General features: G+C 47.8%; 4 protein-coding genes across 18 annotated transcripts in view; 1 reads left to right on the top strand and 3 right to left on the bottom strand.

Moving 5' to 3' along the window:
- The window catches only part of LOC125955231 (cyclin-Q), a 2073-nt gene extending 1665 nt beyond the window's left edge, over positions 1 to 408 (bottom strand). The window contains exon 1 of one of the 2 annotated variants that reach the window (XM_049686241.1): positions 207 to 408. The gene's annotated coding sequence lies outside the window, so the exon portion shown is untranslated. The remainder of the gene's footprint in view (positions 1 to 206) is intronic. The other variant, XM_049686239.1, reaches the window with a different exon arrangement.
- Positions 409 to 678: 270 nt separating this feature from the next.
- On the bottom strand, positions 679 to 1481 carry LOC125957297 (39S ribosomal protein L40, mitochondrial). Its single transcript, XM_049689904.1, has 3 exons — positions 1393 to 1481; positions 1104 to 1331; positions 679 to 1038 (listed from the first exon to the last, which is right to left on the bottom strand). Exons 1-3 carry the CDS (start codon positions 1416 to 1418, stop codon positions 726 to 728), a joined length of 567 nt encoding a protein of 188 aa, XP_049545861.1. The 5' UTR covers positions 1419 to 1481; the 3' UTR covers positions 679 to 725.
- Positions 1482 to 2045: 564 nt separating this feature from the next.
- On the top strand, positions 2046 to 20319 carry LOC125954770 (A-kinase anchor protein 12-like). 14 transcript variants are annotated; one of them, XM_049685340.1, is made up of 12 exons: positions 2046 to 2145; positions 3950 to 4535; positions 4920 to 5066; positions 5409 to 5551; positions 9355 to 9492; positions 9626 to 9752; positions 10107 to 10127; positions 12067 to 15203; positions 18707 to 19036; positions 19107 to 19262; positions 19324 to 19408; positions 19485 to 20319. In XM_049685340.1, the coding sequence occupies exons 2-12, from the start codon at positions 4358 to 4360 to the stop codon at positions 19556 to 19558; spliced, it is 4536 nt and encodes a 1511-aa protein (XP_049541297.1). In that variant the 5' UTR covers positions 2046 to 2145; positions 3950 to 4357; the 3' UTR covers positions 19559 to 20319. The 14 variants fall into 14 exon arrangements, 11 of the variants coding, with proteins under 11 accessions (XP_049541297.1, XP_049541299.1, XP_049541293.1 ...); XM_049685342.1 differs by lacking the exon at positions 2046 to 2145 and adding an exon at positions 2976 to 3027; XM_049685336.1 differs by lacking the exon at positions 2046 to 2145 and adding an exon at positions 2981 to 3217.
- Positions 15299 to 16789, bottom strand: LOC125954836 (proteoglycan 4-like). The gene has a single exon (XM_049685470.1). The coding sequence runs from the start codon at positions 16736 to 16738 to the stop codon at positions 15521 to 15523; it is 1218 nt and encodes a 405-aa protein (XP_049541427.1). The 5' UTR covers positions 16739 to 16789; the 3' UTR covers positions 15299 to 15520.
- Positions 20320 to 22500: the final 2181 nt, after the last annotated feature.

Here is a 22500-nt window from a genome sequence, read left to right as displayed (position 1 = left end):
AAGGCGAAAAAAAGGAATTAGACGGAGCAACGCAGAATCAAATGCCGATTATCCCGAGCTTTCTCTTTTAGCACGGGTACAACGAGCTAAGTTTGGAGGTGCAAACCGGAAGTGAAAAGGGTTTGGAGTATCTTGTGGACACAGAAGAGGTACGGTACACTAGAAACAGGTATTTCGTCTGTCGTAAAGTGGTTTGCCTACGTTACCTCACCCACGGATAGCGAATAATTCACGAAGAAGGCAGTCGAACAGGGTACTGCGGCACTTACGGATAGTTAGTTATTGTTGGGAATGCTTGTTGGTTGTTGAAAGTACGTTGCAGTAGTAATTAAGACCGGAAAATCGGTTGATTGTGAAGATGAGCCGCAAACGCCGGGGTGCCGAGATTCCACGCTTTAAAATCCACAAAAAAAAAGAAAAGAAGACGCAGAAGAATTCAAGGCTTGTGAAGCGACCGCTAGACGAGAGCGCGAAGTAGCTCAGTTTGAGCTAAATTCGCAAATCAAAGATGCCGCTATTAACTTGAACTCTGCTGTTTGTTAGCGATAGATAACATTTTTTTCAATTTCTTTCTCTGCAATTTGACTTCTTGCACGCACTTTCTCACGATTGTTGTTCTCGTCATCAGCGTGTCGATAGCGCTCAGTGAATCCATGAAAACCACTAGCGATATTTTTAAATGTGGTTTTTATTTAATTTAATTTTTACTACACGCGCGCTATGCACTATTCGTATTTGCGGGACACATCGATGTACTCTCCGTCCGGCTGCTCGTAATCTTTGATTGGCGGAGTAGCGACGGGGCCGTTCGCCAGGAACGGAACCAGCGCCGGATCCACTTGGATAGCCTTTTGGTACAGCTCCTCCGATTCTAGCTTCAGCTCATCCAGCGCCTTGGTTTGGGCGGCTATTACCCGATCAAAAAGTTGATAATCGTTCAGCTTTTGCTCCATTTTATACTTTGCCCACTGCTTCTCCAGCAGCGCCCTACTCTCCACCAGTTGAGGCGTTATTTTGGGATCATTACGCTTCCGCTTGCTGAAAGAACAAGGAGTTTCCATTAATTCCGATAGCTGAGAGTTGGTTCGGCTCCAAAGTTGTACCTCTGCTCGTCGATCAACTCGATAGGAACGTCCAACTCTTCGATGGGTTTCAGCTGGCGGGCATTTTTCTCTAAACGACGAATCTGCTTCTCCAGTCGCTTCCTTTTGCGCTCCTCCCGCTGTTTGATGATTTGCGGGTCCAACTTTTTCTTCTTTTTCAGCGGCTCAGCACACAAAACCGGCGTGCTGTGAAACGACTTCGTACAGCTCGTGGCAAGAAACGAAAGCCTGGAAACGAAGGTTTGGGATAAGCACAGAAAGCTGGCGCAGTTTAAACGGAGATATTTACCGAGATATCGTGCAAATTTTCAACATTTTTGCCGAGGATTTTGTATTTTCTCTTCTCTTCTTCTTCAGAATTATTTTGTTATTGTTACGTACTCCCCATGAACACTTAACCTTACAGCTCCTGTTTTTAGACGGGACAAAGTCGACTTGGATTCGTAAAAACCAATTATGCGGCTATAACAGGTCTGGTTATGCTCGCATAACTCATAATCACATACAATTAATGCTACTATGCGCGACCTTTATACGACAACTACTCCAGTTACTCGTTTACTAATTAATTAGTGGATTTTAAAATTCATTTGAAAATGAAAACTTCTAGACAAAAAGTATAAAAAGCATAAACGATCCTTTAGGCATGGGTTCCGCCATTTACAATAATCCACTGAAAACCAAGCTATCGAACGGAAATGGTTGCACGGAAACGTGGTTCCGAAACATTCAAATTTAGAAACAAGCGATACTAATTTTTAAAATTGGACACCCCCCATGCAGAGCCACTGATAACAGGTAGTAATCGTTTGTTGTTTATTTACAAAAATCATATGGTAGCACCTCTGATATCGGATGTACCGGATGCTCCGCGTGGCACATGCGTGTGGTAAAGGCCGTAACGCGCAGGATTCCCATTGACCGCCCTCCAGTTTTTCCATACAGCGTGACAGGAGTAATCCGCATCTTGACCGTCTCGAATTTGTAGGAAAATTACTATCTGTAGTAAACAAAACCATTGTGTAAACCATACCAAACTCATGTATGATCCGTTTTAAATTGGGTGCTCTAATGGTGAAACTTATGGTGCAAACGAAGATTTCCCGTTTGATTTACTGTTCGCATGATTCTCGCACAAAGGACATGTTCAGGGTTTGTTTTGAGTTCACGGGTGTCTCAATCGTAATTTTCCATGTGCGATACTGAAAGGTTGTGAGAGTCGTTTACTTAGTAGTCATATATGCATGTAGTCATATTTATGCTAAACCCTAGGAGTGACCGCGATGAAGCCATTTAAATCTTCTGTATTCCAATAAATGGACAGCAAAAGATGCTCATCTGTGCATGACGGTGAAGTTACGGTGTTACGTGACGGTGTGATGTATGGTGGTAGCACAGAAGCAATGGAAAAAGTCTCCTTCATCACCATAATCAATCTGATAATTCGACTAACAAATCCACCAGTCACATCCTCAAGTGATAGTAAACTTAACATACAAATGAGACGAATAGGCACTGATTGATGAGAGTCGTGCTGTAACGCATGGTCCCCCAAAAGGTGTGGTCCAGAACACTTCAAAAGAATGCCCGTCATGTTGCCTTAATGACCTGGATTAACGCACCGCAGACACCAACAGCCTGCTCTCAGAACGAACGATATGCTCTCATCATAAGTCGTGTGCGAGTATGACGCAGGTTTAGAGTCTGCTTCTGTTGAGAACGCCACTAATCTTCTACTTCTACGACAGCAGGGGCAGAGAGGATACGAGCACGCAAACAAATCTGATCTTTAGGCAGCTGCCGTCTCGCCCTGCGCATCTGATTGTGAGAAGAATCTGAAAAAGTGGGAAATAAATTTAGTCACTCGGTACAGCTTGACCGGTTCGCATACAGCCTCGTCGAGCAGGATTTATTTTTTCTTTATGTTCGCCTTATTTTCCCTCTTTCGGTTTCCATTCTCCATGGGGAATTTTGCTTCGGTTCGATACGAAATTTAGAAACGAAAAGATTTTAGAATCCCGCGAAATCGATTTTTTAGTATACCATAAGATTTATCTAGCGTCCGTTAGTTTATAGTTGCTGTTGTGTATCAAAAGTAGCATCACAATCCGGGAGTGAGTACGGGCCCAGTTTACAAAAGCCAAAGTGTAGCGTATAAGAAGCGGTGGGAATGCCAAAATTTACGAAAATAGAAAATTTGCATTTCCACATACAACAACGGTGCTGTGCTGGATGATGATGGTGATGATGAGCATCGTGTGTGTGTGTGTAGAAGTTTGCGAGCAAATATTTTGACGAGGATCACCTCCATGCTTTCGCAGTGACGTAGGATACTACTGCAGCGCGCAAAACGCGAGCTTCTATCTCACGCGATCGCTCCCGTACATAGTGGTTGCAGTGGTAGCTCTTTAGCCCAGCAGCTCCGTATCCGTAGTAGTATAGCCGGCCAAACCACATGCATAAAATATTCTACCTATAAATAGGTGCTCACAGTCCAAAAATATGGCACCATAACCTCCAACCGTGCCGTGACTCGCGACGACGTGACTTTGAACGCGACAGATCGTTGGGGGGCGCGCGCGCAAGGGGAGCAACTCACTCACATACCCGCACATCAGACCATCCTAGTGAAGATCAATCGAAAGTCCGGCATCGGTGTTTTTGGTGTATGGTTTGCTTTTTTAAGAAATTCAAAAATCATCGAAAAATTTATCGTAAAATCATTACTTCAGAGCCATGTGCGGTGTTGTGTGTACCGGTGCGTCGTGATGAATGAAAGTAAAATCCATGCGCAAAGCACGATGGTTACTGAGATAATAATCCATTTTGGTTCTATTTTTACCAAGGCTTCGATAGGGGTTTAGGCATAATACCGTTCAAGTGAAGATCAAAGTGCACGGTGCGTAGTGAATTTAATTCGAATGATCAACGGTCATTGGTGAATAAGTGTCGGTGAAGCGGCCGTTTGTTTAGTCGTTGATGCAACCCAAGAATTCCCCGAGATCGGTTTAAATTCTCTGTGTTATGTAACCGAGCATCTGTCGTCCCAGAAAAAAGGTTCAAAGCCAGCTCAAGATTTTCCATCTGCAGCGAGAGAAAGTTAGTGCGTCGTCCCGGACTGCACACCCTCTGCACGACGCTAGTGAGTGTGATTGTGATTAGTGCGATCTGACCGGTGACGTCATTGGCGGGGCGAGGGAGTAGAGCGACCAGAGAGTTCGACCGACTAGCGAGGACGAAACCTTCACACCAACATGGCCACGGCCAGCGGCCATCGAATGGAGCAGAGCACAGGGATGGGTCCCCGAAAGACCCTGATCATCATGGTGACGGTCGTCGGCTGTGTCGCCATACTGTGGCCTAAGGTTTTCTATCCGATGATGGTGGGCAACGGGCAGAACAAGAATGTCATCAAAGATCATCGTGGCGCCGGTAAGTTCGATTTTCGGCATTTTTTTCTTTCCTTTCGTATTTTACGTCGATTACCAAATCTCGGTCTTCGGCCGATGCAGTGGAATGTGGTCGTTTTCGCTGTGATGGGGAAACGATCATTCAACAAGGAGATCGACCATTACACAAGGCATTTGTCTCTCTCGGTGTCGGTGTTTAACACACCAGCAGAAGCCCCAAAAGAGCTTCCATTATCAACTGAAAGTGATCGCGTAAGCAGACGGGATCATAATAATGTTCCATCAACATGCTTCTGCATTATGATATGAAACAAAAAGAGTGGAGAAGCATCGCGCAGCATTTCAGGCCCCATTTTGAACCGATAATGTATTCCTACTTCGACACCGGATGCCCACCGGTGCACAGGTTGCTGTGGAGTCGTGCTGGACCAGGAAACGTTTGCCAATGCGTCGATCAGTTATGCCGACCAGCAGAAGCAGCAGCAGCAACAGCAACAGCACCAACAGAATCTGTTCCGCAAGCGCAACTATGCACCGTTCGTAGAGATTGAGAGTAGGTTTTGTTCGAGAGTTTTGTGCGAAGTAACCTGGCCCCTTCTAACCCAACTGCGTGCGTGTTTGTGTGTGTGTGTGTGTGTGTGTGTGTTCTATGGTGTCCTTGCATAACCAGATCGTTCTCTGCTTACCAATCTTGAAGTGTAACACTATCGCAACCAGCACTCCGTTGACACAGTTCGCTAACTCCGAGAGGATCGGGTTCATATGCTCTGTGGTGTGGCGCAAAATGGCGTGTAATTGATGCTTTCCCCCCCGTCCGTTCCCCTCTGCTTTTGAGTGTTTGAGGCATGGATCACCGGGCACATTTTTCACAATTTGTTGACATTGCTTTTCGCAGGTATACGACAGGAGCGACCGCCGCATCTCCGGCCCGAGGCGATGCATCCAGCGATGCGCGAACGAGGCCGCGCCATTCCGCAGGCCGGCTCCGTCCACGGTGGAGAACGTCCGCATACCCCGCCCAGGATCGTGGAAGGCAGAGTAAGTAGCGGTTTCGGTGGTTTTGGTTCTCGATTCTCGGGTTTGCAGCCGACCTGATGCAGCACCACTCTCTAGCGTTGTAGATCATTTCTAAAATACCTTTTGCTACCACACATTCGTTTTTGGCGCACGCAAAATTGGGTAATTGGTCACTTTCAACCATTGGTACGAGTCAGGCCTTTTCTCGCCCATCTCCTAGCTGGCGGGCCAGGCAGGCACGCCTTAGGTCATGATATTTTTATCACGCAAATGTCACTCGCAAGTAATTAAGCATTATGTTGCTTTTGTCGTGCTTCTCACTCAGCCTCATTTGCTCCCGTAGCACACGAGACCAACGGATGCGGTGGGTAAGAAACGTGTTTATGGGGAGGAATGTTAGAACATAATTATGCACTACTCGCACACCATCATCAGCGACACGCATCTGAAACAAGAGCTTGCCAATGTTTTATTAAGCAAACACCATTTCCCAAAAATAGCATCAACATCTGGCTTATCACTATCGTCATCGACAAAACATCGACATCGTGTTAATCTCTGATACCTAAATCAATGTACCGTTTGCGTGAGAAGACACCGCATGTTTCCGCAGAATCGGAAACATACGAACTCGACAGATGGCCGATGGCGCGTTGGCTTCTAAAAATACCCTCTACAGTGCCACGTACCCCGCCCTGCCGGGTGTTCTACGTCTAACCTCTCACTTGACTGTGACCTTCAGCATTGTGCTCTAAATCATCATCCTTCAAACGTGCTCAGTGTTGCACAATTATGCAATGGCACCAAGATGGAGAACTTGCTCTCTCCCTCGCACGGCCCATCTCTCGCTTTCCCTTTCCCTTTCCCGGTTTTTTAGTGGAGGGCTGGGACGGCGCAGTGGTCCGTTACCGATTGCTGATCAACATACTAATAGTGCTCATCGTCATCGGATAATTTGTTGGCTAACAGCGCGCACCGTTTAGCTTTTAATTGGTGCGATAGTTTGAGCTCATTTACTAGCGGTGCCATTTATTGATTTAAATAGAAATCACATGTAAATGTGATCCGTTCGTTTGGAAAGATCGAAAGATGGAACGTTGTGAGCCTTATTTTTGCTCTCCCCAATCTCATGGCCAATTAAGATATCCCAAAAGCATAACTCTCTTGTTCGTCAAACACTCGATTCCGTACATTCATTGGCACCATGGCAACAGCACCGACAACCGCATGAAGAAAGGAAATTAACAGCACAACCCCTCGGGGCTGGCGGCCTGGGGAGCACTTTTCCCCAAAACCCGATGGCAGAAGGAAATTACCAAAAATTTCACCCCGGTCGCCACCACGCGTGGCCAGTCGATCGTGAACCATTTTCCTCGTGGCCCCGAGCAGGGAGAAAGGAAGGGAAGTTTTCGCTTTCGGGGCCCACCCCCTCAGGGGGCGCACGTACGTTCACCTTTCTCCTGCTCCTGCGAAAGGCACGGAAATGGGTTAACGGCAGTAGCAACCACCACGACTGGTGCAGGTGCAAGAGATGATGTGAATTTGGATTTTCAAATGTTCGCACAAACGCGGCCATCCCATGCCTCGCCGGTCTTCAGCCAAACCCATCTGTCTGATCCGTTCCACCTCCGATCCGTGCATCACTGAACCGTACCCCCTGATGGTAAAGGTTCATCGAGAGACAACGCCCAGTGTAGTGTGGCACAATTGTTGCAATTACATCGCTGTGCATTATTGTGCATGGTCGCGTAGTTTGAAGAGCGCCATATGACGACCACGATTACCACGACAACCGCGACGACGACGACGACGACGACGACGACGACGACGACGACGACGACGCATCTATATTCAACCCGCCCACCGCAGCAACATGTGATCGATCATGTGAAACCGGAATCGGAATTGGAAAGATGGATTTGAAAGTGGTGCCGAAATCGAAACTGAATTAAAACGAGAGTAAATTGGATTTCTTCATTTATTTGAAAAGTCTCCCACAACGGGCGGGCGGTGCCACACGTCGGGTATCATCGAGCCGATGCCCCGCGATCGCGTGGAAATCGATCTCCTGAACTGCATCGCATAGCGCGTTGCAGTCGGGCCGCCGGATTTTCCTTTATTCATCAGGTGCCGAGAAAATCGGGCCAATCGGTGCATGTTTTTCTTTTATTCTTTTTGTGATTCTTCGGAATAAAGAAATACACTTCAGCTGTCTGGTTTTGATAGTGATTTGGAGTTTCCGTAAAATTGTGTAATTAGTTAAATACAATCCATTCAAACGCTCATGTTCTTCCCCAATTAGCTCAATAGCGCCCCAGACGATCGCTTATCAATGTTTTACATAATCTGCAAACGCAAGCGAGAGTGTTGTCATGAATTGATCCGGGGGGCCCACCACTCCGGTAATTGTTTCGGAATCGGTTTGAGGCATTAGACGGCCTCCAGCCCTAGCCGTAGAAACATTATAAATCTCCTTCGTGGCGCTCTGTTATTAATATTTTACTTATCTTTCCGTGCCACTGGCCTTTCGATCGTCTCTCTCTCTCTCTAGCACACACTGTCCGAAACAAACCGTACGATCGAATCCGTTTCGTTCCGTTCCGTTCCGTTTTCGCTTGCAACGGACCACCCCACCTCGAGGGGGCCAGATGGCTCCAATCTCGGCAGCGACCGCACCGGCAGTAGCAGTTCGTTTCTCTCCTCTCCGGTGACGTTGGTTTGCTGGTTCGTGGTTTTCGTGGTCTTTCGTGGCTTTTTCCATCGAATGCATTTTCCATCCTCTCGTTTCGGGTGGGGGCGCTACGCACACCAGTCCGAAATGGATTGGATTGGTTTGGTTTGGATAGGATAGGATGGAATGGGATGGTTTGTGGAAAGTGGCGGTGGTGCGACCACAGCGAACGAATAAGCGCACGAACCCGGAAAACTAACTCGTCAATCGTGCGCGATCTTCACCCAGCGACGGAACGTAGCGTGTTTGCTGATCGTTTGCAGCGCTCTACTCGCAGACTTGGTCTTCCCAGACCATCTTGATATAGGCGTCGATCGCCTTCGAAAAGCAAGTGTTCTCTACTAATGTTGCTGCTGCTCTGTCGTTAGAAAAAAGAAGTGATCAACGGTCTGTCTGTGTGACTTAGTGAGAACGTTTGTCCACTGTGCAAGACCTTCGCCCAACGCTGAAGGCACCGGCTTGTATAGATACAGTAAGTGGTTCAGATTAGAGTGTTCGATAAAACCGCGAGTGGGGATAGCCCACCGGATGTCACTGTGTTTGCACAGCGATCACAGAACTATCTTACTCATGCAACAACTCCGTGCAACACGTGTCATTCGTGAGAGAAGTTACAAAGCGATCCGCAAGTAATGAGGAACTACTTAAGAGCACTAGAACGAATGTGTTGATAAGCGGGGGGACCCCTGTTTTAACTTACACGGATGTTAACGATTGATAAACTGATTGAAGGGATGTCACCGATTTGTGCGTCTTAAGTGGTCACGTTTGAACCAAAGGCGAGGAATCCCCTTATCTCGCCCCACACACACATAAACTGGTATCAAATGTAACGTGAAGATGTTAACGAGTGTTCATTGCAACACTTACAGCTAGTTGATTATTGAAGAAGCGGAACTGAGGCGTGATAACATGCTTGCTACTACTCTTGCTTACTACGGAAGCATTTATAATTGGAGATTGCAACAATGATTGATTAAGCAATCGCGGAGTGATGATGAATTGCGAACACCATATTTAGACTGATGGATCAATGGCCAACACCCGCACCGACCTCACTCATTCGCCGTTTTTCTTCTCCTTTCCATTGCAGCCCGGTCCCATACCTGGTATGCGCCCACCTATGGGAGCTGGATCACATCAAGCCACCAAATCCGCCAACTCAATGGGTTTCATAATGCCACTCTATACCATCGGTATAGTATCATTCTTCATCTACACCATCATGAAAGTAAGCGCACGCGATCGCACACCATGGCCATGGCCGGCCCGGTTTCCGGTCAACGGTTCTACCGTGGAGATCATAATGCTAATTCCATTTCCATCTTTGCGTTTTCCACCCCTTTGGCGTGCGACTCCTGTAGCTGATATTCAAAAAGACACCGGCCACACCATACGCTGAAGTAAAACCAGACCCGGCATTCCGCAATGAGGTCTTCACCACGACGGAACCGTACATCAAGCGACCGGACGATGGTACGACGAAGCTAGGTAAGTGCTCGGTTCCCTCTTTTTCTATCCCACCGATACTGTCCACCGTCTTTCTGTCTCGCTCTCTATCTTTCTGTCGTGCGATTTTCACACTCACACGAAGACATACACTCGATCACTCTATCTATGATCAATCATAAGCCGCCTATAAGCCATCAGCTTGCACAAGAACATCCCGTATCGCCTTCTCCTGTAGCCATCGTGCGCCATCCATGCTATTAGTCACATCTCGCGGTCATCTCATCCTTTACCCAACCCCTCGAGCTCGATCATCTTGATGTCATCCAATATAACGTACTTACTGCCTTACCACTTTCTCTCTCTTCTCTCTTCTCTCTCTGTATCCTACCAAAGCCTGGAAAGATCATAGCGCAAGTAAGGACCGCTGCTACTCTCTCTCTCTCTCCCTATTGTTTTTGGTAGACAATTTGAGTTTGAAAGCACACACGGTCCACCGCGGTGGAGCCGTTACATATATAGCATTCTAGCTATCTGCACTCACTAGCACTCCACTACCGCCTCAAGTAGTCTCAGCGTGATTGCATTTGCGCACAGGCGCCGGAAAATTGTATTTCCTTCCCATTTCAGTTGCCTGCCGTAGGGAATCGATCGCTCTGCATCTCGCTTCTCGATTACTTCCTCTTGCGCACGTGTTGCGGTTTGTATTTTCCCCGTTTGTAACTCCCCCCCAAGGTACTTTAAAAAGACAGGTAGCTTTATCCAGAACAAATCCCCGATTTTATTTTAGAAAAAACTTCAGAGTTTGACATTCACGGGATGGTGGGATGTTTACTTCGGGAACGCTCTTTTCGGAGCTGTTTTCGCTTTTCCGTGGTATTACGACAGTTAAAATTCACGAAAAGTGGCAGGAAAGTTGAAGTTTATGCAAATATTCCCAAAATTCTTTCAATAGTTTCAATATGGTATCGGTCCGTAGGTCTTGCCACCCGGCCTAGAACAAGAGCTAGCTAGCGTTCCTGGACCGTGCTCACTCGCTGTAAAACACAACTCGGTCGCTCGAATGATCTTAAATCGAGAGATGAATCATTTAAACATTCGAAAAAGAGTGAAATCAAGTACTTTCCCTGATAAAACCACCAAACTTGCCCACATCTTCTTCTTCTTCTTCTTGAAACTCACGTGGTTTTGTTTATAAAAGCGCCCTCCTATGAATGTCAAACAAATTCAAAATGGTGACCTGTCAAAGCGGTTAAGATGCTACCTGTCTTTTTAAAGTACCTTGCTCCCCCCCAAACCCACGTGCCTGGATTTTATCTCCAAATGTGTCTTTTTGTCCTGCTCTGCCCCGATGGTGATTGTGCAAAGGAAGTGCTATGTTTAGCAGAAGATTCTGATGCTGATCGTGATGACCATTCCACCTGCCTGCGTGTTAATCTATACTGGCAAATCCCGGTGTTCACACAATACCTTTCTGTTTGTCCGAGATGTCTAACACCGGCGCAAGAAGCTACAGGCCGAGTGTGTTCCAGTCGGTTAAATACGCACGCGAAGCCCCCGATGCCACTGCCTACCCCAAAAAGCAAACGCTCTAGCCCCGATCCCTCGTTGCACGTTGCCTTTCAAAAGCTGGACTAATTGGAAAACTTAATTGCCTCAGCCCGTAGAGGGGGCCATAAAGTGGATCACTTTATTTGAGGTTTTGGTTATTCTCGTTCGCCAAAAGCCGTGCCAAGTCTGCCGGCATGCCGTGTTTTGTCGAGTACGTGGGAAGCGCAGCCGGTTCCCAAGGTCGCTAAATGGTAATGCGTGGTATGCGCTTCTGAATATGATTTGCAGTCAACCGTTTCCGCGTGAAGTCCAGCGAATAGACACTTTCCATTCCAATTTACAATCAATCGCTTGTTAGCTTGTGCATTCGTTGCAGTGTCCGGGTAGTGTATGGCTACTTAGTTAGGTTCTTTGCTCTCCCCTCGGTTTACTGTCAAACATTTTAGATCCCTTTGGTGAAAGGTAACTTTTGGCTGGTTAGCTAGGTGCCTAGGCAATTACAGCTTAGAAAGTGACTAGCGGTTACGCCTGATTGGGCCCGGGCCGGTGCGTGTTCATTCCTATTTGGTGCCGCTGTGTCTCTGATGAGCTGTTTGATCTGCCATGCTAAACCAATGGTTTACCGTTCCGTTGGTATGGTCCTCCCGCTCCCCATGCAGTGGCATTGCGCCCTAATTTTCCTTTACTTCTACCCAGTTTTTCTTCCTCCCCTGGTTTTTTGGTTTGTTGTTTCCCCCGTTTTTATTTTCTTGTGTTTGTTTGTTTTGTGTTTGCTATTTTTTCCAATTTACCACTTTACTTCTAGGACAATCGGTTTCGGCAAGCACGAGCGTCACGAACGCTGAGCTGGTTGCACCGGTGGCTTCGTCTGCCAGTGCCGTTGATACTGCCCCGGTAGCGCATACCTCCGTACAGTCGGAGCTATCGAACGATTACGAGCAGCTGGCTAGCCAGCCGCACCAGGAGCAGTATCACCAGAAAGCTACTAACGACGATACAGAACCGCAAGCTAACCTGGCCAACGGATTGAACGGCCCGGCCGACGAACAGGAGATCGAGAAGAGTGAAGTGGGCATCCTTAAAGCCGAGCAACCATCTCACGATCCAACTACCGAGAAGGTAGTTGATGGAATCGTTGTGAAAAAGGTTGTATCGTTCGAGGAGGTGTCCGCTGGCTCCGATCGACTGTCGGATGCAGAACAAGGATATGATGTTCCCGATAGCGTTCCTGCGATCGTCGAAGAGGAAGTTGTGGCACAACGCGTGGTTGAACAAACTGCAGCTATGCCTCAATTCGAAATGCAACAACCCAAAGAGTCGGTTCATGCTGAACCAATCGTGAGCAACGAGGTTTCCGTTGAAGACGTAAAAGCGATCGATGAACCGGTTCAAACTAAAGCGGATGAGACTGAAATTCCGTCGATCACTGAACAGCCTGCAGAGATTTCTACAACCAGTGAGGCTACGAACGAAAGTGTAGTAACTGCAACAGAAGCAACGAGCGAACTTATTACCTTCGAAGATCCTGCACAGGAAGCTGCTGTCAACGAAATTATCCAAGAGGAAATTAAAGCCACTGTTTCGGAGGAGCGCGCTGAAGAGCAACAGCAAGCAGCAGTAGAGGAATCGTTAGAATCAAAGCAACCAGCGGATGAAATAGTTGAAGAATCTGTTGCTAAGACCTCTGAGCAGGATACCATTACCGTAGAGGAAGAGATTGTATCAGCTTTGAAGGAGGAAAATGAACCTACGCTCCTTGAAATTCGCGCTGAAGATGAACGATCAGCCGCAACAATTGAGAAGAACGACGACACCAGAGAGCTGCAAGCTCCGGTTGAAGAGGTACTGGTTTCCAAGGACATGCAGTCCGGTCTGTTGGCAGATGCGCTAAAAGAGGAAGAAGCTACAGATTTACAGATGCAGGAGGTGCAGGAGACCGAGGCGGCCACTAATCTGGTCTCTGACGATGATTATCCTGATTTGGTGATGGATAACGAAATGGCGATTCGTGTGAACGAAACGGTGGAAGATATTACACACGCAGCGGAACAGTTGGTATGTGAAGTGCTGGAGAAAGCAGAAGAACTGGCGAAGCAGCAAGAAGAAGGTGAACAGCAGTATCCAGAGTTACCGAGCTATGATCCAGCTACCCAGAAGCTGGTCGATGGCATAGTAATTGAGCGGTTCGATCTAGAGGTAACGAAGGACACGGAGAACACTACTACTTCTTCGGCGATTGCGTGCGAATCGCTAGCTGAAAGTGTATCCGTTGATCTGCTGGATGCCGCAGACCGAGTGACAGAGCTCGTTCCAGAGGATGACGGACCTGACGTTGATTCTATCAGCGAAGACACGTCGCTCAGTGTAGCGTCCGTAATCGAGCAGCAACCGTTGGTTAAGGAAGAGGTGAAAGAGGCAACCACACTACCGGAATCCCTGATCACGACCGAGTTGTTGGTCGATCGGACGTCTAGTGAGCCGGTCATCGTAGATGGTAACGATCAGCCGACCGTTGAGACAGAGAATGTTCTGGAACCGGAGCACACGGAAGCGGAAACGACGGAAGCAGTACAGCAACCCGAAACTTCAAACCGAAAGAGTGTCTCGATCGAGGAAGTTCACGATGATGCTCCCATTTCCGATCACACCGAAGGCAAGGTAATCGAAGAGCACATCATACCGATTAGCATCGAGAAGGAGGAAAGCGCTACCGGTGCTATGACCATAACGGAAGTGACCGCTGACGAGCCGTTTGTTGAATCACCGCACGACTCGAAAACTGCTAGCACACTCTCTAGTCCACTGGTAACCGCTGTCCCGGTGATGGATGTGATCGATGAACAGCAGGAGCAAGTCTCCGAGCATCAGGATAATCAGGACACTACAACCGTTTCGGTAGACACGCTAGAGCATGTAACGAAAGAGGCTCTAGTGGAGCGTACGCTTAACGAGGCCGCAGCCGTAGTGAATGAAATCGAATCGATCGTTGATCATATCATCACCGAGAAGCTCATTCAAAGTGGAGGAGTGCCGGCGGATGCCCGCGATGCCGATACGCTACCCGGTGGCCCTCCCCGATTGGCCGCTTCTGCTGCGCTGGTAGTCGAAGCTATCGAGTCCAAGTCAGCCGCCAGTGCCAGTGTGCAAAGCATGATGGTTTCCACTAGCAATAGTAATCAGGACACAATCATTTCCACCACACCGCCAGTCACCACCGAGCCGATCGCAGCGCAACCTAGCACTGTCACCACTAACGGGCTTACTAATCTGAATGGTGGAACGATTTACGATACTAATCAACCTGTGTCAGACGTTTTCCTAACGTCCGAATCATCGACATGCACAATCACCGCTTCATTGGACGCCTCATTCCCTATCCCAGTCATCAAGTCATCGGCAGCGATCACAGAGTCAGAGGATTCCCAACTACCCCAGCATGCTATCGCACCAGCCAGTACCAGTGAGACACAGAGTATCCATTTTGCCGCAGATACGCCAGCAAGCAAGAGCATCTCGGTCACCGCCACCGCCGAGAACGGTGTTGCAGCTACTGGTAATGGATCAACTGGGGGCTACGTCGTACCCGAGGAACGCGAGATCGAGCGACACACGGCAGCAGCAGCAACAGCGGCGGCGACGCCGGCGCCTGCATCGACTTCAATTGGCCAAGTACCGACCAGTGTCAGCAACGTTACTAATCCCAAATTTTTCACTCTGAATCTAGCTAACTATAGCACTAGCAACAGCAGTAGTGGTAACAATAGCAATCGCTCGTCCTTCTCGATACCTAACCTCTCGCAGTCGCAGGTCGCTTTGCCGGTTGGCGGCGGTGACAGTGCCGACCAGCTGATGGAGCTTGAACTGTTGCGCAAGAAATTGGACGAAACGGAACGTGCAATGACTAAAATTATCGCCAATATGGGCAACATCCCGAAGGGCCAGGTTAGCTGAACTTTTGTTCTCATTCTTATTGTCCTTTGTTTCCCTAGAATACAGGTTTTTGTTTGTTCTTGTTTTCAGTTTTGGTTTATATTTTTCTTAATATGACATTCGTTATCCTTCATTCCTTCACACGGACTCATTCGCTCGCTTACATTTGTGTCACGGAGAGAGAGAAAGAGAGAGAGGTCATTTTTGGGATTTTGTTGTGGTCTAGGATGAGGAGTGATAGATAAATCGGTTGACCGAGCAACGCAGCGGGGGGATCAAATTGATCGTAAAGGTGAACTGTTTTAGTCTTTCTTGATAGGGTTGTCTCATCACGAGATGTTCACAATCACAAAAGTACTGACTATCAGGAATATTAAAGTCCATGATCCTCCAAGTGAATTTCCTAAACCTCTCGTAGTCGATTCAGGATCTATGGTTGTTACCGGGGGCGGTGTTCCACCGGAACTGACTTCTGGATCCTCTGTCGTGGTTTGCTCTGGATCCCCGGTTGTAGTAAGCTCTGGATCCTCAGTTGTAGTGAGCTCTGGATCCTCTGTCGTGGTCAGCTCTGGATCCTCGGTTGTAGTGAGCTCTGGATCCTCTGTCGTGGTTTGCTCTGGATCCTCGGTTGTAGTGAGCTCTGGATCCTCAGTTGTTGTGAGCTCTGGATCCTCGGTTGTAGTAAGCTCTGGATCCTCTGTTGTGGTCTGCTCTGGATCCTCGGTTGTAGTGAGCTCTGGATCCTCGGTTGTAGTGAGCTCTGGATCTTCGGTTGTAGTGAGCTCTGGATCCTCAGTTGTAGTAAGCTCTGGATCTTCGGTTGTAGTGAGCTCTGGGTCCTCGGTTGTAGTGAGCTCTGGGTCCTCGGTTGTAGTCAGCTCTGGATCCTCTGTCGTGGTCTGCTCTGGATCCTCGGTTGTAGTGAGCTCTGGGTCCTCGGTTGTAGTGAGCTCTGGATCCTCGGTTGTAGTGAGCTCTGGATCCTCGGTTGTAGTAAGCTCTGGATCCTCTGTTGTGGTCAGCTCTGGATCCTCGGTTGTAGTCAGCTCTGGATCTTCGGTTGTAGTGAGCTCTGGGTCCTCGGTTGTAGTCAGCTCTGGATCCTCTGTCGTGGTCAGCTCTGGATCCTCGGTTGTAGTGAGCTCTGGATCCTCGGTTGTAGTGAGCTCTGGATCCTCGGTTGTAGTAAGCTCTGGATCCTCTGTCGTGGTCTGCTCTGGATCCTCGGTTGTAGTAGGCTCTGGTTCGTCTGTATCCAAACCGTTTCGTCGGACATCTTGATGTTCACCACTCTGAAGTTGAATAGTGTCGAAAGAATTGCTTCTGCATACTATTGCAGGTATGCGAGAATCAATATCCAAATTATGTATGCAGTCTTTGAGATTTAACGCGAATGAATTCGATAATTTTCGTTCAAGAATATCTCTCGGTTCAACGGACACCGACGCATATCCTTTGTCCTTGTAATGCACAGTCACGGGCAGTGCATTCACTTCACACAGCACAACTGCCAACAGCAGAAAGAATATACTTTGGTTCTTTGCCATCAGAATCCGAATGTCGCGTGTAGTCGCGGCGAAGAACTGTTCAAAACTAAATGGTCCAGAGCACTTTACGCAACAGCTTAGCTTCTCAAACTACAAAAGGTTGTCGACAGGAATCACCGTTTACCCTTATCTTCAATACTTTTTGCACTCCAGTTGGCCATTGAGTAATTCATAGAGTGTTCAATATCGTAAACTTGCCACACAGGGATTAGTGCAGCCTCGTTCGAGTACCTGCTTATCGATCATACCTTGTGGTTGGTGGATATGATGGGATGGTTTATGAAGCATATCAGAGGGCGGTATTGCCTCTGAGGTATCGAGTGGATTCCCATCACCTTGATAAGACCCGAAGAGACACGAACACGTGCCTCCTAGATTCAGCAATGTAGGAAGTGACTTTAAGCTTTTGCGATCAGTTTGTTAATGCTGTGCGGTTGCGAACGAATTCCGATCCGATTCCGGATCAAGCGTTTTCGAATATTGATTCTTTTGCATAGTTCACCAATGTTGGTTAGAAAGAATCTTAAGGAAGGGCATAAATTAAGATAATTTGCTTTCCCCCCTCGCGTGCAAGTGATTTACAGTTCCGTTATGCCTGCTGCCTGTTCTTCGTACGCAAAATAGTGTCACGTGTGGTCGCCTTTACAGGTGGAGACGCTTGAGGCGAGCACATTCTTGAACATGAAGTTTTCTTGTTTAACCTTAATATGCCTTCTACTAATCAATATGTACTTACGTCTTTCATTTCACGTTTTTCACTGCCAATCGCCACTGGAAAATAATTAAACAACTTCTTCATACACCAACTGCAACGTGACACCGACACTAACATCTCAACTGAACTACCATGACCATCTGATGCTCATCTCATGCAAAACAACTTGAACCATAAACACACACACACACGACTGAATACCTCACGGCCAAATGACCTTTTCTCTTAAAAACTTCCCACCCTCCGTCTATTCTTCTGACCTGTTTACCACGAAACGTATCCTTCGCCGAATGTTAATTAACAGTCGTCACGGCTATTCAAGGTCTAATTACCGCGGCAGATGAACAGTTGCTGAAGATAGATAACATTAAGAAACAAACGATGAACAACTTAAGCAAGGTTAGAGCACATCAAATGTCCTTCAATTGTTAACTGTGTATTTGTGCCGCATTTCTTACCCTTTTACGTTTTAAGCGATTGATACCCGGTTTATCCTCCCGCTCCACAACCGCCCACCGAGTCCAAATTCCGTTTCGTTTGCGTTGCGTGTTTGCGTTTTGCCTTGAAGTGCCTCCCCCGCAGGATCCCGCCGGCCACGGTCCGGTCTGCAAACATATACACTGCGGTTCGAACCCTCCCGCTCCGCTTAACTGCTGTTTCCTCCCGGATATGCTACACATCTGGCCTGTGGCATCCAGCAGTTGGGAAGTTCCGGCAACTCCAAACTGTGCCGTATATCCCGGAGGATCCGACTGGCGGCGTGGTTGCCGGGAGAGTTTGAGTTGTTTCATTTAGCCTCCAACACTTTTAGGTACCTAACACTTAGCCGCCCACCAAGCACACAAACAGCATTACACGTCCTGCAATTCCAAAAACAAATTCAAATTTCCACTACAGCAAAAAAAAACTACAGTTAAGAGAGTGATTTGTCTGTTTGTTACCACTACTCCTTGTTTGATTCTGTGCCTGCTCGCTCCTATTTCTTTCCTATCTTTCGTTCTTTGAGTTGTAGTTTTCGGAACGAAAACTATTTCACTCACAATCGGATTGCGACATTCTGTGTGTTACGCCGAACTTTTCCTCTTCTGTTCTTTTTCCGGCTTCCTCTACGAATGTTAAAACGATCGTGTTTTCGTGTTCGCTTCCGGTTGTTTGTGTTGCCTTGTGTTGAAAAGGTTGGTTAAATATCGATGCTAATACATCCATTTCTATTGCTCTACCAATCGATGGATCCTGTGATCGCCGTGGATCAGGAAACAAATGTAACGACGGAGGAGGAGGCAACAGCAGCAGCTACCGAGGAGAGCGAGAAGCAGCAGGAGACAATCGTGAAGGATGCCGACACGAACAAGGATCAGTCACAGCCAACGGCAACCAACGGTCACGCCATCAAGCCGCTCGACGAAGGAACGTCCGGGGTTGAAGTGACACCCGAAACACGGCAGTCCAAGAGCAAGCGTGATCGCAGTACCGAGCGTGGAACGGTCAAGGTAATGGCCATGGAGGTGACGGCTCAGCGTGAAAACGGCAAACGGCTTAGCCGACCGACGACACCATTGCTGCCGATGGGACATCCGGAAACGGTGAGCTCGGGTTACGCTCTATTTTCCGATATTTTTTTCCTCATACCTCTCTCTACTGACCATTCAACAGACACCCGCCGGTACAGCAGACGCCGAAGAGCACGAAACACGTTCCATCTTGCTCGATGGACGGTTACCGCACGATTCGAAGATCCTAGTGGCCGATGCTGAGACGGCAGTTGAAAAGCTGGAGCCGGAAAACTCCGAAGAAGAAGAGGATGCACCGGTAAGCGAAATGAACTGCAAGGGAAACCAACATTATGCTAATCTTTGCTACGATCTTCCAGGTGATTCTGAGCGGTAAAATGACTCTTTCGTTGATCAATATGGATTTCATCGAAAAGGACGCCACAGGAACGGTTGCGGTGGGAGGTTCGTAATGGCATCCATTGCACCATCGATTGGTCTGGCTTCATCTAATGCGGCTTTCGTTTCCCTTCCCTAACAGAGATTGTTACTGAGCTGCACAAGCCACAGGAAGAAATCACGACGGGTGCGGTCGCCAGTAAGGGCGGTGATTAGGTTCGTCTGCCCGAAAGGGATGAATCCGCCGTCGTCGACGGTGATGGCCTTTAGTAAAAGGCACCTCTCGCATCGATGTGCACGCGTTGGACCGTTTCGTTCGAGAAACTGACGCCACGATCATAAATACTGCGTATATTTTTCTACATACACTATAGTCCGCTGTACTACAACAGGACATGTGAACAGAAACCCTTCTTTGCAACGAATGATTAAGAAGAGCACGTTTTACGAGAAAGCGAGCGGGCAAGAAGCAATTCTTATCTTTAACCACTACGGACACAATGCTCAGACCATTTCATTCTGCTCAAACAAATACACAACACGTAAGACTTTATGCGGATGCCAAAATCAAAACCATTCAATCATGCACGACTGTATGCTGTAATCGGTAGTTTTTCGGTAATCCTGTAATCTATCGTAACCGATCATTATATTTGTTTCTCTTGCTTAAGGCGTTGTCGAGTCGCGATCAAACACCTCCTTCAACAAACGCGAGTGAAACGAAATCTATTCTTATTGCCACATTTATTTATTTTTCCCTGTTTTTAGCGCATAATCTAATGGAAACCAGATTATTGGAAGTAGTCCCTTGAGGAGGAAATAATTTAAAAAGAAAAGAAATGATTAAATAAAGCAATGATGTTACCGGAAAGAGACACTAGTTTAAATGCTGCTAATAGATGGAAGCAGTATGCGTCAATCTGATAGCGAGTTGAAAGTGGCATGGCTTTAGGGAACTGATTCTAATAAACTCGTTTATTATAAATCATAATTTGAGTTTCATTTCTCATTCTATGTACTATCAATGGTTCGTTTGCGGATCAAATACCCTTGGCTCTAGACAAAACATCGTTAACCTGGGTTGCTTAGATTAGTGCATTCAAGTCACGGTGCATTCAAGGGTTAATCATTGAATCCGAACGATTGAGGAGGCTCGATTCAAAAACAAAGCAGTCTATGACCTCTTCCTCGTGTTTTGGGCATTTAAACCGCAAACTACGCTCGTAATGGGTTCCGAGAAAAAGCGAGATCGCTGCACACAGCGCGTGGCCAATGTGTTGGTGAAATGTTTGGCTGGCGTTTTGGTGGATATTGGTCAGTATCAAGAGCCCCAACAGTTGGTTTGCAGAAGAAAAATTATCTGCTCCTCGTGTTTTGCAGACAAAGAATCGAATCAAAGTGTGCAACATGGCATTTGGAGAAAGTTGTGCATCGGACGTTACATCCGGTGATGAGGAAGACGTGACCATCATTGCTGCCGCTTCACCGAAAAAACGGAAGCGGACACAGATCCTGCCTGAAAATACCTCAACCCCGTATAGCTGCGTGAAGAAGAGCCGGCTTCAGCGTCCAAATGAGGCCGTACAGGTACAGGTAACCTCGCCTACCTCGATACTGCGCATTACACGTGGTGTGCAAACGATCGCTCCACCGACGATGGTGAACCGGCAGACGCAGGTGTCGGTGGTGCCGCGAAAACAGTTTACGGTGGCCGTACAAACGGAAAGTAACTGCGCTAAAGCAGCGATCGCATGTCAGACGTCGATCGATGAAATGCTCGTGTCTCATGCGGAGATCTGCATTGGCACCAGTCAATCATACCCTCCGGAGAAGCCACCGCAAAATGATGCCGCCTGTCAAACTACGGCAACGGCCGTAGTACCAGAGCCGGCTGAAGAGGAACCGAATCCGGAACAGGCGCTGACATTATTGATGCTGGGTACCAGTACCAGCGAGAGATGCCACCACAAAACGGTCACGGGAGACGAGTTTGCGGATTCGTTGACGCGTCGTGAAGTATTGCATCGAATTGCCCAAAGCTATGGCATCGATCTGTCGAGCGGGGTGGAACGCTCGCCGCCGGAAAACAGCAAGCAACACACGAACAAGAAGAAGAAGAAAAAGGCCAAAGATCGGCGGCAGCAACAGGAGATCGATGAAGTGGCCGTCAGGGAGCAGCTACTAAATGAAACATGCGATACCGTGATGACCAAGGTTGATCAGAAGCTATCCACGATGATTGCGGGTCATCTGGAAATGTACCGTCGTCAGATGGTTCAGCACCGGCAACGTTATCTGAGCTGGATCCAAGAACAAAAGGTTAAACGATGCAGCCCTGCCGTACGGCGTAAGCTGATTGACAAGCAAAATGGAATCCAAAGATCGATGGTGGTGGCGCAGGAAGAAAAGGCGGTTCAATGTGATCCACTTCCTCCGGCCGTGTTGAGCCAAGTGAGCAGCAGCCAGCGTGTTACCGTTGCCACTCAGTGGTACCGGCAGCCGAGAGGACGGTCTAAGGTAGTGAAATCGAAAGCGGTCAAAGCGAAAGACGTGGACTCTATCAAACCAATCAAACCTACCATTTCCACAGATTCTAAGAGACCACCAGCCGCCGACCAACCAGAACCAGAATCGATCCGCCGACAAGCGTTGCGCCAAACGAAATTGCCCGTCTATGTCGAAAACCGGCCAGCCAGCAGTGGTGATCAACGGGGACGAAAAGGAAAACATTCCCCCGAACCAGCAGCAAACTACCAGCCCGCGGTTCTTCTAACCGACATCGCCGCCGGTAACACAACTACGAACCGTAAACGAGGCCAATCCGCGAAACGACAAACATCACCACCAGTACCACCGGAACCGGAGCACGTCGAAGAGACACCATCAGAAGCATCTGAAGAGTGTAGGAATGATCGTAAACATTATCCATACCGGGCACCACCACCGATCTATTTTTCTCAATGTTCCAAATCAACCGCAACGTCCTATCACACGCCTTCGAAGCTGTGTGATCATCATCGTCATCATCAGCAACGCCATCCTGTCACGTGTGGTAGCGATGAATCCACTCCAGATTTCTCCATGCTGCTTAGCCCCTTGGAGCGGATGTATCTTGGAGGGAAACGGGGCTGTTCCGGTCATTGCACCAATACTGCCAT

This window comes from Anopheles darlingi, chromosome 3, assembly GCF_943734745.1.
Source record: "Anopheles darlingi chromosome 3, idAnoDarlMG_H_01, whole genome shotgun sequence".
NCBI classification, from domain to species: Eukaryota; Metazoa; Arthropoda; class Insecta; order Diptera; family Culicidae; genus Anopheles; species Anopheles darlingi.
This window is presented reverse-complemented; position numbering and strand designations above follow the sequence as displayed.

Coding starts and splice junctions, on each gene's coding strand:
- LOC125954770 (XM_049685340.1), top strand. CDS start 4,358: ATGGCCACGGCCAGCGGCCATCGAATGGAGCAGAGCACAGGGATGGGT. Junction 4,536..4,919: donor CAAAGATCATCGTGGCGCCG/GTAAGTTCGATT, acceptor ACCGGTGCACAG/GTTGCTGTGGAGTCGTGCTG. Junction 15,204..18,706: donor GCAACATCCCGAAGGGCCAG/GTTAGCTGAACT, acceptor GCCGTGGATCAG/GAAACAAATGTAACGACGGA.
- LOC125957297 (XM_049689904.1), bottom strand. CDS start 1,418: ATGTTGAAAATTTGCACGATATCTCG. Junction 1,332..1,392: donor AAAATTTGCACGATATCTCG/GTAAATATCTCC, acceptor CTTCGTTTCCAG/GCTTTCGTTTCTTGCCACGA. Junction 1,039..1,103: donor GAGTTGATCGACGAGCAGAG/GTACAACTTTGG, acceptor TTGTTCTTTCAG/CAAGCGGAAGCGTAATGATC.
- LOC125954836 (XM_049685470.1), bottom strand. CDS start 16,738: ATGGCAAAGAACCAAAGTATATTCTTTCTGCTGTTGGCAGTTGTGCTG.